At 37.7% G+C, this 12916-nt stretch overlaps 1 protein-coding gene across 4 annotated transcripts in view; it reads left to right on the top strand.

Moving 5' to 3' along the window:
* Positions 1–4024: 4024 nt before the first annotated feature.
* LOC149048499 (deoxynucleoside triphosphate triphosphohydrolase SAMHD1-like) overlaps positions 4025–12916 on the top strand; it is a 31877-nt gene continuing 22985 nt past the window's right edge. For all 4 annotated transcript variants that reach the window (XM_089198778.1, XM_089198777.1, XM_089198776.1 and 1 more), the window contains exons 1-10: positions 4025–4107; positions 6564–6604; positions 7569–7671; positions 8177–8234; positions 8419–8540; positions 9868–9938; positions 10234–10383; positions 11167–11214; positions 11439–11536; positions 11961–12119. In XM_089198778.1, the coding sequence (XP_089054904.1) occupies positions 4104–4107; positions 6564–6604; positions 7569–7671; positions 8177–8234; positions 8419–8540; positions 9868–9938; positions 10234–10383; positions 11167–11214; positions 11439–11536; positions 11961–12119 (854 nt within the window). In that variant the 5' untranslated portion in view covers positions 4025–4103. The remainder of the gene's footprint in view (positions 4108–6563; positions 6605–7568; positions 7672–8176; positions 8235–8418; positions 8541–9867; positions 9939–10233; positions 10384–11166; positions 11215–11438; positions 11537–11960; positions 12120–12916) is intronic.

The following is a 12916-nucleotide window of genomic DNA, read 5'->3' as shown; positions in this document are numbered from 1 at the left end:
GTGCAGTAGTGCGATTCATACTTGTCTCATCCTGGCCAGAGAAAAAGCCCAGGAAGTCGGCTACATCGCCTTTCTAGAGGTAACTCCACCCCTTTTAACCGGTGTGCCGCAAATCCACACAAGTGTTAAAGCCTTGCGACCATATTCCAGTAAAGTCAAGAAGCTTACGTGTGAGGTGTTGGATGATGCTGTCATCCTGAATGGAGAGAGACACAGTTGCCCATCACGAAAGAGTATGTGTTATCCGACTTCAAAGATATATTCAAAGGTAAAGGAAAAGGAGCAAGTACAACATTCAGCTCAAGCAAGACGCGCAACCTGAACGCCACAATTCGATCATGCCTAGACCCAAAGGACCTTAACAAGAGCACCAAAAGGAACCAGTTCTGCACGAAGACTATCGATGAGGTTAGTGCTGAGCTTCATTGCGGAAAATATTTTATGCTTGTTGATGCTAAGTCAGGGTTTTGGATGGTATAATTGGACAATGAAAGTTCACTTCTAACTATCTTTAACACTCCATGGGGGAAGCACAAGTGGCTCCGAAAACCCCTTTGGACCTAAGGTCAGTGCAGATGTATTGCAAGAGAGGCTAAATGCAGTCCTGAAAGTAGTGAAAGGAATCACGGTGTGCGTTGACGACATTCTCACGAGAGGAGTAGATTCAAAGGATCATGATGTAAACTTACTCCAGTTTTTCGAAACAGAACGAATGAAAGGAATTAAATTCCATCCAAAGAAGCTGCAATTCAAAACAACTGAGTGCAAGTTCTGCGGGCAAACCATCACGCCAGAAGGTTTGAAAGCCAACCGCAAGAAATTTGAAGCCATCAGACAGATGAAAGCACCCATAGGTAAGAAAGCTCTGCAGAGCTTTCAAGGGATGGTCAATTATTTCAAGCGTTACTCAGTCAAGTTGACGAGACTGTATGAACCACTCAAACTGCTGCTTCAGGAAGGAACAGAATAGACCTGGGACTCTATTTATCAAAATGCCTTTGATGCCATCAAAGAAGAGCTCCCTAGGACTCCCAGTACTTACGTACTTTGACCGGAATGCAGAAAATGTTGTTCAGGCTGACGCTGCCATGAAAGGATTGGGTGCTGTATTGCTACAAAAGGGAAGATCAGGGATCTACATGTCCAGAACACTAACCCCCGCCGAAGAACGTTATTCCAACATCGAGAGAGAATTGCTAGGAGTGGTGTTCACTATGGAGGGACTTAGCCAAACAGGAGTTGCCACTATTACTGATCCAGCCCCAAACCAGTTATGTTATTACTATTTTCACGGTTGACCGCTTCAGAGGGAGCAACGCGCAGAACGATTGCATCATCACTGGAATTACCGTGAAGAGCTTGCAGTTGAAGGTGGCCTGATGTTTAAGGCTCATCGACCAGTAATTTCAACGTCGCTGAGAGCAGAGTATCTAAAGGATCTTCATGTGAGCCCTTTAGGAGAGGATAAAAGTCTATTGAGAGTACGTGAGAAAGTCTTTTGGCCCAGGATCTCAAATGATGTGAGAACTGCAGTTAAATCATGCGACGTACGCCAGAAGTTCCAGCCAGCTCAACAAAAGGAACCACTTGTACCGCATGATTTACTTAGCTTGCCATGGTTTAAGCTCGGAGTCGATATATTTGAGCATCGTTTTCACCACTCCCTGCTTGCCGCCGACTTCTTCAGCTAGCTCTCTATAGTAAAAAGACTGACAAATCAGACAGCAGGTCACGTGATTAGGAGAGGAGAGGAGACAGTGACCATGACCATTCGATAGAGGTGACCACTTAATAAAGGTAAAAATTACAGTGCTTAAGAGGAAAAAATTTTGGGAACGTTGCAAATTGACTGCCTAATACATGGTGACCGCTTAACATGGTGCCACTTAATATGGGTTTGACCCTTGTGAATAAATGTAACTGAGCACTGTAATAATATATGATGTACCCACTATAAAGGCAGCACCAGAATCTCCACATCGTAGTGGCGCATTTGGACTCTGTGATGCCACGATGAGAATGTAGCTACACATTCCAAAAAAGATACAACTCCGCACTGCTATGATCACTGTTGAGGTAGTGCGGATAAATGGAAACACAAAACAGGTGACTGGATTGGCAATGTTGGACAGGGTAAGAGTCAAATGATAGATGTGGTAGCTGTAAGAAATACAGGCATATGACTGGATGGCTGGTATCACACCATCACTCAAGCCACTGACATATAATAAAATCACTAAAAGGAACACAGTGCCACTTGCTGACACACTTTCCACTGCATAGTCTTTTGTCATGGGAATTTATCTTGCTGTCCATTTGCTCATCATTTGCAACAATTTCGATGGTTTGTTCATTACTCTGAACCTCTTGGCCATTTTCATCATAGATCTTCTTCACTTGCTGCCGTTTTCCTAGAGAGAAAAAGCAGTTCATTACTATTCATCACTAAAACTTCAGCAGACTTACCCTTTTTAGCTAAAATAGGTAATCCAGGACACTATAAGATTCTGGATTCCACGCTGCGGATTCTAGATTTCAGATTCCTGGTGCTGGATACTGAATTCTACCCTTACAGATTCCGAGATTCCATCTCAAATTACTTTTTTAACTTTCCTTTTAAACAAACACCAAACTGAGGAAAATTTTATACCGAAATACAATTTTTTTCAACACCCTTGTATGTCGCAAATAAATCGCAGACTACGACTAAGAAAAGCTTGTTTTTATGTATGTAATTGACGATGATGTTCGACATTATGAGATTGCGCATAAAACTGTGTTCAACCAACTCAACTATACTTAAACCTTTGCAATATCGCGAAAGACCTGCATTTATACGGTAATTTTCCGAGAATAACAGATTCTCTTCTTTTTCTTGAAAAGGTTAACAAAGTCAAGTCACATTACGTCGGCTATGAACTCTCCAGAGCGATGATTCTACAAAGGTTTAGGGTGGCTCGCCGCTATTTTCTTATATAGTAAATGTTTTTTGATCCTACAATATGGTAATATCTTATTTCATTCGCACAAAGATATGATGCTTTACGAATTCTTCAAATTTGTTATTCTGAATGCCAATAACCAAAAAAAACTCTCTCCCACTTTCTTATTTTGTAGCCCAATATATCCTAATAACTGTGGTGTAGTTTTTTTGTGAAAATGTATTTTAGTTTTCGAGAAATGATTTTTTTTCGTTCAACCGCTCAAATATGCAAATGTTCACCGTGAATATTGCCCGAGTTGTGTGACCTCGTGTAACAAATTTACTTGACCTCCGGTATTCTATCAACATAACCCTTTGTTTTATCATCTAAACTTAATTTCCCGTCATTATTAAAGCTGGAAAAGAAATATTTATTTTTTGGTGAATATTTTTGTCCGACATAGTTTTCCTATGTCGAAAAGTGTGTCAAAACAGACAGTTTTAGCAATGACCGATATGAAAGAATCTACTGAGCTTCTAGCTTTTAAAAGACAAAAGAATGGTTATAATGTTACTGTGAAAATTTCCTTGTTTATTTGTGTTGTTCTATCGTTAGAAATTTACTTGCTAGCGACTTTGAAATATACATGGTGTGCCTACAAGTAAATTCGTTACATGAGGTCACACAACTCAGGTAAAATTCACGGTGAAAATCTGCATATTTGAGCGGTCGAACGAAAAAAATCATTACTCGAAAACTAAAATATATTTTCACACAATTTGTAGGACATATTGGGCTACAAAATATGAAAGTAGGAGTGAAAGCAAATTTTGGGTGACTTGTCGCTGTTTGTCTGATGCATGTTGACATTGGCTCTTTCGATTTGAAATGGAATTTAGGCAAATGGATTCTGGATTCATTCTTCAGCAGGATTCTAGATTCCAAAAGCTGGGTTCTAATACCCAGTATTCAGGATTTCAGAAGCAAAAAATTTCCTGGATTCCGGAATCCGGATTACCTTACATGGGGCGACTACTAAGACACTCTGAACTGCGGACGCATTTACAACATCCCTGTGCGGTCTTAGCTGAAAGAGGAAGAATTGTCATATAGTGAACACAAAAAAACTTCCGGCTTGTAGAGGAACGAGTGCGACATTACGAAAACGACTCCGTGAAAATGGGTGAGTCCGCGCGTAAGCAAACAGAGTTCGATTACGGAACTTGTTAGAGGAATTATGCAATATTTAGTTTCAATGCAATGCATAAAGTGCGCCTGCATTCTGTTATTTTTGTAATGTAACTTGAGTTAATAGTTGTAATCATTACACAAGTTCCACTTAGCTACAAGTAGGTATGACGAAATACATCACTTAAGCACTAACGAAAGCAGGCATATGCAGAAGGCAGAATAATCAATAGTGCCTTTTGAGTAAGCTAGATGCATTCGAACAAGGGGCAATGCTGATCAGTAATGTTTCGCATTAAAACTTCACGTCGATTTAAGTGTATCATTCAGAAATGGGTGTTACCACTGGATTTTGTGCAAGAAGGCTCGATTTATTCCTTTCGGTATTCACTTCGGGGGCCACGTAGAATAACCTAAAGCCTAATGATTAAGTTCGGATTCATTCGTTCTGGAAAAGGTGAGATCTTTTGGAGGAAGACTCAAAGGAATGAAACAATTGCGCAATTAAGGGACATCGAGCGGCAGCGTCCACAAGTATGACCTTTTTGTTTTAACGTGTCAATGAACTCCAAGAATGATTGAAAACATTTTATGTCTTTAAGTTTTTTCGCGTAATGTTTTCAAGTTTGGTTTGTATTTAATAAGCATTTTCAGAGCTTTAAAAAGAGACCTTAAATGAGCATGTTTGTTGATTGAAGGCCAAAGTTCGTATATAACTTCTTGTCCTTGGCGTTTTAATTTATGTACACCCATCTTTTATCGGGGCGTTTGAAGTATGAATTCCAAGGAATGACTGCAGCCAATTTATGCATTTAAGCTAATGATTAAGTTCGGATTCATTCGTTCTGGAAAAGGTGAGATCTTTTGGAGGAAGACTCAAAGGAATGAAACAATTGCGCAATGAATGGACATCGAGCGGCAGCGCCACAAGTATGACCTTTTTGTTTTAACGTGTCAATGAACTCCAAGAATGATTGAAAACATTTTATGTCTTCAAGTTTTTTCGCTTAATGTTTTCAAGTTTGGTTTGTATTTAATAAGCATTTTCAGAGCTTTAAAAAGAGACCTTAAATGAGCATGTTTGTTGATTGAAGGCCAAAGTTCGTATATAACTTCTTGTCCTTGGCGTTTTAATTTATGTACACCCATCTTTTACCGGGGCGTCTGAAGTATGAATTCCAAAGAATGACTGCAGCCAATTTATGCATTCAAGCTGTTTTCGCCAAATGTTTTCAATTTTGATTTGCATAAAAAAAAGAGGGCATTTTGCGAGCTTAATAGAGAGACCTTTTAACTAGGTGCGTGTGAAGCGTGTTTGCAAGTCGTGCATTCGCGAACATTCCGATAAGCGAGTGCAAGATCTCAATCGAAATTTACAAGAGTCCGATCTAAGAAATAGATAGCTTCAAGTTCGACAGCTCTTAACACGTTTGTAGGAATCTGAAATTCATCAGAAGCCTTTGAAAGCAATTGCTGGAGGAAGTGTTTGCGGAACGGGTGCGCTTGCGAGCCGTTATTGCCAATGAACTCCCAACTTCTGTTGTTTACATTTAAGCCATTGTTGTGTCTGTTGTGTTTCATTGCTGTAAAAACGAACTGCGCTAAAAGCTGAAAGGCAGACAAAGTTCAATTCTTGCCATTTGCTGTTTACATACGCGAGGCGGTTTCCTTATGTTTTGTAATTGAGGTCTAATGCTTTTCAAATTTGGCGTTCCTTGCTTTGTGGTTAAGAAATTAAAAGCAAAATTTTCGGAGTTGAAGCTATTGTTTGGTTTTGGACGATAAATAAAAGGAAATTGTCACACATGTCCTCAGAGGGCGTTCTGATTTCTATAGCGGTCTTACATTTCCGAGTGAAATCCAACCTAAACAATAGCATGAATATATGAATACTTAATGACCTATGAATGTTGGTTTGATTTATAAAAGAGACTCCGTGTTCTGAATTTCAGTTTTGGTTAATGGCATAATTGATTATGATGGATCCCCTTGTTATTTACTACCTTCAAACTACATGTTTGTAAGGAACCTCAGAGGCATACTTTAAACTGTGTATGTGATGCATGCATGACACCCCAGAGGAAGCATTTTGTAAGCTCTGATTGGCTATCCTAGCCTCTCTTAGTCTATGGGATTGAAAGTTTCCTTTCACAAGATTTAAAACTCACCATCCCATTCCTTTAGAAACTAAAAAAAATGAACATGGAGGTGATCTTTGTAGCAATGAACACTACTTAAGTAGTAGGGAAAAGTAGTGTTGTTTACTGCAAAGATCACTTCCATATTCATTTCTTTGTCTGCAGGTCACAAATATTATTTATATACATTTACAGTCATTTAGAAACTAAATTAGTCACCAGAAACCTAAGAGACCTGAATTGTTTCTTGGTGACCAATAATGCCTTTAGAAACAATTTTACTTGACATATCAAAATTCATTTTTCTTTTAAGATGCAGCAAACCAGACAGCAGTAGAAGATAACAAATATAAGGTGTTTGGGTAGTAACTATCTTTTATTTTGCTGTTTTATGTAGAGAAAATAACATCTCTGTTCAATCTTCGGAGGCTCAATTTAGTGTGGAATTATTGATAAAGAGATGGTGTAAAAGCAGATGATGGTTGACAACCTTTCTTCACTGATGGGGGATTTATAATTATTCCAAGGGATTTTTTTGTTTACTTCTTGTTTCATTTTGATTCTGCATGCTTTAATTGACATAAGCAGCAATTTACCGGCCTAATTGACCCTTAAATGATAATATGCATGTTTTGCACACTATTCTCTATACATTTCCCTTAAAGGTGCTGACAAGGAAAAGTTTTTAAGTAATCAAGAGCTGCTTTAGTTGATGATCATTTCCTTAATCTTGTACCTTTGCATGTGATCGGGGGTGATTATTACAAGAAGAATTTAAATGCTAGTCACTCCAAGGGGTCAGAGCATTAGACTGAATTGTCAAAAAGTTATCTTAAGGTCTTTCAGTGGGTGAGATATTAGTTCAAAAGAATTAGTACAGCTGTTGGGTGCTATTTACTTTAATAGTAAGGAACTTAAAGAAACTTCCTTAATGAGATGCAATTTGGCTTCGCAGCTATAGTTCTTTAATTTGTGTCCTGCCCCATTCTGTGTTTCATTGGCTTTGTTTCACAATTAATAGGTGCTGCTTCCATCATGTGTAGTTCTGTTTACATGTAAGCTTTTCAAAAGCTAATTCAAAATAGTCTTGAGTCAGCTTTGTTTTTGACAATTAAATCTGGGTAGCTGCTAATGAGGCTTCAAATCACTCAGCCTTGGATGGAGAGAGGTACTGTGAGCTTATCTGTCCTCCTCCTTTCCAAACCCAGAGTGTTCACTGAAATGATCTGCAAATGAAGCAGGGTGTATAGGATGTTGATGGGTTTATATAGAGAATGAACCATGAAAAACTTACCATTGTATTGTCATGAACTGACAGGTGTTTCATGACAGCATCCATGGACACATTAAAGTTCACCCGGTTTGTGTGAAAATTATTGATACTCAACAGTTCCAACGCCTTAGAGATATCAAGCAATTAGGCAAGTCTTCTCTCCCTTCTGGTTTCAGTTTTTTTCTTTGGTGAAATGTTCTTCAAGTCAGCAAACCTTTCATGCATCACTTTCATATCATAAAATGAAGATCAAGGTGGTTTGCAGAATTCAAATTAAGAGAGAGATGGTTGACAGTCTTTGCCATTCAACTGTAGAGGTGAAAGGAATAAAGAAACAAAGAATCAGTATTTAAGGTTTTGAACTTGTCTCAAATTTTATAATTATACTGCAAAGTGATTATTGCCTCTATATACCCATTTGTCCATGACTCTGAACAAGAAAATGAGACAAAGGCAAAACAAAAATGTAGAGGAAAAGCAGTATTCAAAATAAATTTTTTTGCACTTTGTGGTAAAATGTTCTCATGTGTATGATTTCCTTTTTTCCATTCTAATGGGGTTGTGCAAGTGGCACTTTAAGCAAGCAAACTAAAATATCATTTTCTTGCATGGATGTATGTTGTAAATGCTGTGTTTCTTGTTTTGAAATGTAGGAGGTTGCTACCATGTATTCCCAGGAGCTTCACATAACAGATTTGAACATTCTATTGGGTAAGTCTTTCAAATAACACCTCAGAATACTTAAAGAGAGCTTAAATTAACTAGGAGTAAACAAGGATGGGAAAAACATTAAAATGGATTGCTAATGACAATTGCAGTTGCACAAATTGTGATGTACATGTGTAGCTCCTTTAATGTTCACCATTTTGACCTTGACAATTGGTCTTTGATGTAGAACTTGCTACTTAGCTGGAGAACTTGTGAAGAGTTTGTGCAAAAGACAACCTACAGAACTCAAGCAAATCACAGATAAGGATGTGCTCTGTGTAGAGATTGCTGGGCTCTGCCATGATCTAGGTTTGTCCCCATCATTTCAATTAACAGTAAGATTAAATATTCTTGAACAAATGTGACAGCTATCTTACTTATTCATCTTTACGTGAGGAACGAGCACAGACCATAAATATAGAGCTGTTGCTTCTATATATACTGCATGTAGTTTTAATGTGAATATTAATCTCTGTTAATATGAATCTAGACATTGATAACTGAGAGGCCTGGACTGGGTACAGGCAGGGTGCAAGTTAGTACTTTCCCGTTTCTGTAAGATTGAGCAATTTATTCAGCACATAAGTCATAAGACTTGGGTAGAGCCAATGGCTATTCACCATGCTAACGCGTATTAATTGCAAAATTACTGGAGTATTAGTGCTTAGGTATATGTGCACATGTTATTAGTAATCTTGCGAGCGAGCAGTTAAAGTTTATTTCTAGCATTAAGAAAGTTTTAGTTTCCCACCCACCCACACCATCGACAGTTTTGATTGTACCTTAATCTCAATCGTGTTTGTAACTTATTCTTGATTACTAGACCGCTGGTTTAGTGTATTTGTTCAATATCTTTGTTATATAATAGTCTAGTGTGTTATTTATGTAGGATATATACATTTAATAAACAGTCTGGTCCCAAAACAGGCCTCTGTCTGTTGTGTTGTTTACAGTTTCAAGTCAGGCTGATTTCAGAAAATTTCTCTGTGACCTTTGTTAAAGGATTACATAAATTAACTCAAAAGTGATTAACATGTAACTTCTCCCTATAATATCCCAACATTATCCAGCCAACAGGTAGAGAGAATACTCAAACTTACATGGTAGTTGTCACCTTTATCTAACACCAAATTCTTATAACTATAATTTTAAAGGAACTGCATACATATGAGAGAGGAAAATGAGTAACTTCAAATTGCATGAAATTCATATTTAGAAGAAATAAAGTATAACAGTATCATTTTACTGTAAATGGGATACAACAGTGGCCAGGTATTGTTCAGGCTCTTAAAGTAAAATTGAAATTTATTTGGATGCAAAAGAATTTCATGATCATGGTCATTGAATATTTTGACCTTTACATACTGTCCCTTTGGAGATAGAGGGGAATTTTTTGTCCTTTATTTGGAGATGAGATTGCTGCTTGTGCTTCTGGATTCAATGATGTTGATTCTTGTAAATGATAAAGTGTAATTTGTGCAAACGAATAGATTTGAAAAATTCTAGTTAATGCTCAACTCAGTGTTTCACATCCCTGCTGTAATGCAGAACAAAATTTCTCTGGAAAACAACTGTGGTTCTTGTGTAATTTTGAAGCTTTGTTTTACTTTCGTGCTTTGTTTGTTCCTTTTCATAGGTCATGGGCCATTTTCACACTTATTTGATACATTATTTATACCAACTGCCAGGTCTGATAGTACCTGGAAGGTAAATGTACAGTAACTTTTTGTAATTTTACTAATCATTTGTATTTTTATTCACCCTGCAAGCTCATCAAAGTACCACATTTCATAACAATATTCAGTTATACTACTCACTAAAATGTCCAATAAGAATTTTAATGTGTTTACAAAAAAAAAAAAAGCAACAGTTAACTCGGCAAAATGCACTACAACAGCGCACATGACACTGTCCTATTAGTGCTCAAATCGGGCTGGTAATAACCAATCATGTTCAAGAATTTTTTTTAAAATTTTGATTAATACGTTATTTCTGTACATAGCATGAAGATGCTTCTGTTGATATGTTTGATCACATAATGAAGAAAGAGGGCGTGTCTGAAATTTTCAAAGATTATGATTTGAAAGAGAGAGATGTGACCTTTATTAGAGAACTAATCAAAGGATCACCGTTGAAGGCAACTACGAATGAGGTATGATTCAGCATTCCGAGTGAGAAGGGGTGGAGGGGAGGGGGGGGGGGGACAGGGTGAATTTGAAAGTAGGGTTTTCTTTTTTCTTCTGCCCAGTGCTTAATACCCTTGCAAATACAACAATCAAGGGGTGCTTGACTACGTCCGCGGGCACGCGTTTGATTACTGCCGGTAGGATTGAATGAACTAGCAAAAAATCCAAAGAGTAGTAACATCAGCTGTTTCTAAACGCTTCCCTTTTGGTCTGGATCAGGCTCAACTGTAGTAATAACCTAAGGATTAAATCTCCATTTTTATACTTTCTTTCATCCACACTAAGACAGAGTTGTGGCATTTCAAAATCACTCAGTTTGAAGAATGTAAAAAGCATTGTGATTTGTAGATTACATGTATCTATCTGTATTAGCGTGGATGACCAGACTAACCAAGGAGAGTTGTTGCGTGGACTTGGCCTAAATATTGCTGGGTGAAGTAATCATTAAATAGTACCAATAAAATCATATTCATACTTAACCCTTTCACTCCCAAGATCTCATTAGTAATTCTCCTTGTTGTCTGCTATACAATTCTTATGATGTTAGTTTTGAAGTTCTAATATTATATCAACTAATACTCTTATTACTCGTCTGCTTGATACTGTATCGATATTGTAAGGAGAAATTATTTATTAGTCACTCTCGGGAGTGTAAGGGTTAATAGTCAGCCTTTTTTTTTATTGATACCTCACTCTTTGAGTTTTGTTTATATTTTTACGATACTTTGAAAAATATGATTTTATTAAAGGACTGGCCATATGAAGGAAGAGAAAAAGAGAAAAGCTTCTTATATGAGGTAAAGGTACCGGGGTGTATTTCAGTAACATGTGATATTCTTTCTGAAGATATTGCAGTTCAATTGCTGACCCGTTAAACTTGGATCCGAAGGTCTGTGTTCATCAAGCCCTGGTCAGATCTTCCTTGTTGCGTTTAAAAACATCTACAGCGTAAACGTAATACACATGTGACACATGAAAGTGTTATCTCTTGTTGTACTTATGAGACTTATCTGTGTTTCAGATTGTTGCCAACAAACGAACAAGCATTGATGTGGACAAGTTCGACTATTTATCACGAGACTGTCATCACTTAGGAATCAACAACAGTTTTGATCATAAGTATGTTACACCTGTTTTTGTTGTTAGTCAAAGGAAGGGAGAAAGACAGTGAACTAGGGATAGTCAACTTAAGCCTACAGCTTCCTTGTTTCAATTCAGATTTTTTTTTTGGTAATAGCTCCGAGAAAGAGAAGTGTGGTTATAATTTATTTCACTCTGTGATTGATCATGGAAAATTCGTGCCACTTTCTCAGCCAGTTGGGTAGAAAACTGAAACCCTTTGCGACTTGCCTGCACTCTCATGTTTTCCCGCTCGAGGCTGTGCACTTTTTTTCTTTTTGTCTTTTTACTTTTAGCTTCAGACGTCCTTATGTAATATCATCCTTCGTCCTGTGACTACCTCTCTTTGGTTTTCCTACAGTCAGTTCAAGTTCACTCAATTGAACTCAACGTTACAATCGCTGAAATTATTTCTTTTTCACAGGCGTTACATAAATTTTGCCAGAGTCATCAATGTCGGAGGCAAACGGCAAATATGTGTACGCGATAAAGAAGCAGGCAACATCTATGAAATGTTTCACACCAGGAACAGTTTATTGCGAAAGGTTTACCAACACAAGACGGTAAACATTATTGAAAGAATGTAAGTTACCGTATGTGGTTCCATGGTTCTGTGGTTCTGTAGCGGTAAATAAGGAAAGCGTTTCAAGTTAGACTCGTAAAATAAGCGCTGTAGTTGGTGAATTTGACTGATTGATCTTGTTGGAGATTACACCGTTAACACTTTGTTTAAAAATTCTGATAGGTTAATTTTGCGGATTAGAGATTTTTGGTGTTTCGCGCTGATGATTTCTACCGGGTAGAACTTTGGGATGAAATATGTTATTCAAGATTACGGTAACATATTCGTAGATGGACTGTTGCGAATAACAACTGACAGTTGATTCGCATTTGACGTAAATGGAACCTAATCAAAGAGCTCTTGGAGCCAGCTTATTCATGCTACGGCTCAAATTTGTATCGATTTCTAGGACTTTCTGAATATAGGTACAGCTGAATTCGGTTTATGTGAACTTTCAAGACTTATGGAATAAATTCTCTCTTATTTTTGGGAAGTTGTGTGATAAGAAAACTTGTGCGTTCGTCGTGATAAGAATTGGAAAAAAGGTTGTGTGGGCTGGAGGTAGGATGGGCAGAGGTCATTAGGCAGACAGTGTCCTTTTTGTGGGTGTGTGTGTCTGTGGGGCGGATGCTGGGCTGGGCGGGCATAATCAGGCATCAAATATGGCTCTAGCAGCAAAATATTGGTAACCCTCATCTTTCACGATCATTTGCACTATTGTGAAATATTCCTTTCCCGTTTCTTGATATCTTTTGTTTTTAACAAAGCGGCCATTGTCTTTGGTTTTTAACAAAGCGGCCACAGTCGTTCTTAATAGA

The sequence above is a fragment of the Pocillopora damicornis genome, chromosome 3 (genome assembly GCF_964200805.1).
Source record: "Pocillopora damicornis chromosome 3, jaPocDami1.2, whole genome shotgun sequence".
Taxonomy (NCBI): domain Eukaryota; kingdom Metazoa; phylum Cnidaria; class Anthozoa; order Scleractinia; family Pocilloporidae; genus Pocillopora; species Pocillopora damicornis.
The sequence above is the reverse complement of the archived record's forward strand: the minus strand, read 5'-3'. Positions and strand labels throughout refer to the sequence as shown.